Below are 5,064 nucleotides of genomic sequence, written 5' to 3' on the forward strand. Positions count from 1 at the left end.
TATTAAGACTTAAGGAAGATACAAGGTCAAAAGTGCAGGAGGCAGAATGAGTACTATCAATTGTTACTGAAAGGCATCTTACAGACACAGTTGAGCTTTCTAAAATTTAAGGCTATCAACCCAGAACATGTAGTTTTCCCTTAAAAGACTATAACTGAAAGTAATTCAAAAGCAAAGTTTCTAAACAAGTGATTACTTCTTAATTCTAGATTATAACCTGGAATCGTTAAGTCCCCTTTGTACAATTAGAGGTTGGAGAGAGGGTGAGGGAAAGAGAAAGAAAAGGGAGCTTGGGATTCTTTCTCAAGATACATTAGTTAACAGAAGATACATTAGTTAACAAGATACATTAGTTAACAGAACAGAGAAAAGGATGTGCTTCTCTCCAGATTATCAGTGCTCAGTGCATTTCTTCAGCCATATCCATGCATTTTTTTCAGCAGTTATTGTGTAGCTATTGTCAATATGGCTGTATAAGAGAGATTGAAAAAGATTCTCAAGGAGCTTATAAATTACAACTTGGGGAGAAACACATCAAATAGAGATATATAATATTAGATGAATGTAACTTCTCCAGGAGAGATGGAAAGCTTGTGGGAATTAGGATGTGGATGGGAAATCAAGGTCAGCTTGATGAGCTGAACCTTGAAGCACAGTAGCATTTCCCCAAGCAGAGACGGACGTGCAAGGATGGAAGGAAATTGTCAAGCAAAAACATGGAGGCAGGAATGTAGGTAACAGTGAGCTCCACTGCTTGATTCGAGGAGATAGTGGAAGGAATTTAGGTCTTCCAGGACCAGGGTAAAGACAGCCTTGAATGCCAAGCTAACGAGAATGGACTAAAGTCCAAAGGCAGGCAGTAAGGTGGCTCAAAGGTGTTATGTGGGCTTCCAAAATTGTATCCCTCTTTCAACCTATTAAAATTGTTATAAATGAATCATGTGGTGATAGAATATAGAGTTTAAAAAAGCAAGTTGAAAAAGACAGCCGGCTTGACACTTTAAAAAAAGAGCTCAAGGAAAATTAACATGTTTAGAAATGGGGTGTACCCGCATGTGTGAATGTGTGTGTGTGTGTGTGTGTGTGTGTGTGTGTGTGAAAATAAAAGCTAGATAATGATGAACAAAAATTAGAGCGTTGGTTATTTCTGGGGAGGAATAGATAGTAGGATGAGATGGAAAGGAGCTGAAGTAGATGCTGTGTAAACTACTGGTTATTCTCAGTCTTAAAATTGGTAGGTGATTGTTCACAGATATTTGTATATGGGTGTATTAAGCAGGCAAATTAACAAGGCCCTGAATGTACCCAAGATGACAATGTGCTATAAACCAAGGAGTATGATTTCTCCAAATCTCTGGACCTGTTGCAGTCCATAGGCGAGGAGAAATATGCTAAGATACTATAAAGGCTTCTCCCCTTGGCTTGCACTCCAGTGCCTGCTTATTTTCTTTCCCTTTCTCTTCTGAAGGGCAGGTGAAAAACTAACTTATGAGAAACATGAGTAAAAACATTCATTAAGCTGTTGTCTCTGAGCCAGCACCACTCTTAAGGAAAGGAGCTGCAGAGGGGAGAGGTGGCAAGGGAGGCTGCTTGGACTGAAAAGCTCTACATGAAACCCATTTAGTAAATGGGGGCAGCTGAAATCAAAAGACACTTCAGTGTGGGTTGCCTGGGCCTGTCAGGGCCCTGAATTGTGAGCCTCTGTTCTATTGTAGAGAAGTGCTTCTCAGCCCTGGCACCGTGTCAGAATCACCTGTGTCGCTTTTAAGCCATACTGAAGTTCATGTCCCACACAGACCAACTGATTAGTGTCTCTGAAGGAGGCCCCAGGTGTATGTATGTTCAAAAAGCTTCATACATGATTCTGACAGGCAGCAAGGGCCAGAAAAGTCATTTCTTTCAGCATGTGCTTAGAAACTCTGAGTAGCTGGCTCAAATGTAGATTTCAGGGTCCTATCTCCAGAAATTCTGACCTAGGAAGGAAGAGAAGGGGCCTAGAAATTTGTATTTTAATAAGCCTCTTTCAGGTGACTCTGAGGAAGGAACTTCTTTGGGCCACATTAAGAAACGTTGCCCCAAAGGTTCCAAAACACTAGGGCCTCAGGGTGACTACTTTGTGTATTGGTTTCCTAGGGCTGCCATAAACAAATTACCTAGAGGATGGCTTAAAACAACAGAAATGTATTCTCTCAGGCCCAGAGGCTAGAAATCTCAAATCAAGACACCTCCTATCAGGCCATGATCCCTTAGCAATCTGTGGGGTAAAATCCTTCATTTGCCCTGCTAACTTTGGGTTTGCTGGCAATCTGTGGCTTTTTTTTAACTTTAAGATGCATCAGTCCAGTCTCTCTGCCTGTCTTTCTGTGTGTGTGTCTTCTCTTCTTATAAGGACACCAGTCATTAGATTAGGGCCAACCTAATGACCTCACTTGAACATGATTACATCTGCAAAGACCCTACTTCCAAATAAGGTCACATACACAGACACTGGGGGGTTCAAACTTAAAACAGGTCTTTTGGGGAACACGCTGTTTTAGTTTTTTTTTTTTTTTAAAGTAGGAGACCCAAAACAACCAATAAAACAGATTAATTATGTTCTTTAGCTTGGATATCTAGAGAGACAATTATCACTACTACTGATAGTTAATCCTGAAAGCTTAGTGTACAAAGAACCACCTAAAAATTTTGTGTGTGGAATGCATATATTTGGGCCTTGATGATGTTACTGGAATGCCGGATGACTTCAGTTCCCTTGGCAAATAAAAGGAAACAGTTTGAGGAGAAGGAAAGTAGTTTGTCAACAAACTGAGGAGGGCAGCAGACTAGTGTCTAAAAGACCACTGTCCTGCTCTTTAGCAGAGGGCAGGGGTATTTATCCAGAGTTACAAGGGAGTGGACAAGGGTCAGCATGTCCATCCTTGTGATACAAGCATCTGGAGATTTGGGGGAAATTCAGGTTGGCACCAGCTTGCTTTACTATCACCTGGTGGTCAGCAATTCTGATGTTATCTTCCCAGCATGTAAGAATGTAAGAAAACAACATTTGTTAAGCCTAGAGGGTAAATAAAGAAAATGGGAACCCTTATCTTGTGAGAGAGAGAGAGAGAGAGAGAGAGAGAGAGGCAGGTGCTTTGTCACTGTATCACTATAAAGTCTGTCTCTAGGAGGATTTTCAAGCCACCACCATGGAGATTAAGATCCTAGGCCCAGACTTAGAGTGTATGTTTTAATAAGTGCACTAGCTAAATCATATGATCAGCTAATTTGGAAAACACTGTCCTAATCTAACCTATTTATTATCTGCTGGTCAGTGGTCTGAATATACTTTAATCTTTTAAAAGCTATTTGCCACAGAGGGAAAAAAGAATTAAAGTAATGAAAACTTGGGATACCATCTTAAAACTAATTTGCCCACAGCAGACCATTTCACAATATATCAGTTAATTTTTATTACAAAAAAATTACTGTCTGTTTTTCTTAGGTTCCTGAATTGTTTATTTTTGTTTTTAAATTTCAGGAAAGTCAATCTGTTGAACAACCTTGAGAATCAAATCTTCTGAGCCTAGACCTCCTGCTGCCAGCATGTCTGAGACATCCTCCGTCTGAAAATTGCCAGGTCTGAGAATAATTTCCCTCCAGCGCACTGTGAGGGACAGCCACAGAGCTGTAGAAAACACATCTAGATTTCCAACCCTCAAGGTGTGCCACCTGAGCAAGCTCCATCCTTAGGGAAGATTCAGAAAGACACATCATAAGGGGTGAAAACTCAGATATGCTGAACCTGAAATATACAAAAACCTTTAGAAAATCTCCTAACAGAGGAACCCAATTAAATCTATGCAATTGGTGAAACAAAAGTACTTAGATGAGCTGCAGGTAAAACAGAGCCCTTTCTCCCTTAACCAAAACAGAGTAGAAATTTGATTTAATAGTTGGAGAAATTCTTGTCCCCATACCAGTATTATAAGACAGTTTCCCCATTTTTATTTTAATCAGTATCAGAGTAGCACTGTGGAAACCAAAATATTTATTTTTTTTGTAAAAAATGATTAAGATGTTCAAATAAAGCCTATAGGGTAGGGCGGTTCTGTGCTGGAAGACAGAGTGGGTGGGGCCATTGCCAAATTAGAACATTACGATTTTCTTGCTTGTGTACTTGGTTCTGACCCCGATTGCCTTGTATGAGATTGTTAGAACACCTCCTACACTTTCAGAGACATTCTACCTGACTGTGGAATGCCTCAAGGGCAATAAAATATTAAGTAGAAGAGGTACCAACTCGAGTCTTGAGTGATGTCGGAGGTACATTTCAAGCACCATGGAAATCTCACTGGACGGGCCCATTTTCCCACCCTGGCCACAGAGGTTGATACCACTTCAGATAAGTATTCCAACCTGTACATGTATGTGGGCTTGTTCCTGAGCCTCCTGGCCATTCTCCTCATCCTGCTCTTTACAATGCTCCTTCGGCTCAAACATGTCATCTCACCCATAACTGAGAGCACAGAAAGTGTTCCTCAATTCACAGATGTCGAGATGCAGAGTCGAATCCCCACTCCTTAAACCAAGATGAAGGTGAGCTTCCATGGCTCTCAGTGAACTTTTGTACGTTGATGTTCTAGAACACTTCCTTGTTTGCATGTAGCTTCCCACCTAAAGTACCAACTAGTTATTCATGTTTTCTTTTTCTGTTCTTTATTTGCACTTTGCTTGTGGGATATCTAAGAGGTTTAAGAATTGTTTTTTGTCAGAAATATAGGAAATGGCAGCTGGTTGGGAGGGCAGGTTTCCATAGTAACCAAAGAGAGCCTCAACTGTGAGCAAACATCAGACCAGAGAAATTCTTAAGCTGTTACAAGAAACACAGGATCTGTGGAAGCTCCAAGAACAAAGAATTTGCCTTCAAGAACTGATTGTTCAAAGAGGGTATCCCAAGAAAAGGACTAGAATTAATTTAGCACTTGGACCTTAAAGAATCACCTCTGCTGACATGAAGATAAATCACATCAGAGGTTAATGGAAGGGATCACTAACCCTTTCCCAAAGGAACAGTGATTTGATCAT

At 40.6% G+C, this 5,064-nt stretch overlaps 1 protein-coding gene across 1 annotated transcript; it reads left to right on the forward strand.

Annotated features, from left to right (window-relative positions):
• Positions 1–4,293: 4,293 nt before the first annotated feature.
• On the forward strand, positions 4,294–4,563 carry SERTM2 (serine rich and transmembrane domain containing 2; the record flags this gene model as incomplete). Its single annotated transcript, XM_084258783.1, has 1 exon — positions 4,294–4,563. The coding sequence occupies one exon, from the start codon at positions 4,294–4,296 to the stop codon at positions 4,561–4,563; it is 270 nt and encodes an 89-aa protein (XP_084114909.1).
• Positions 4,564–5,064: the final 501 nt, after the last annotated feature.

Source organism: Talpa europaea, assembly GCF_964194135.1.
Source record: "Talpa europaea genome assembly, chromosome: X".
In the NCBI taxonomy this organism is placed as follows: Eukaryota; Metazoa; Chordata; class Mammalia; order Eulipotyphla; family Talpidae; genus Talpa; species Talpa europaea.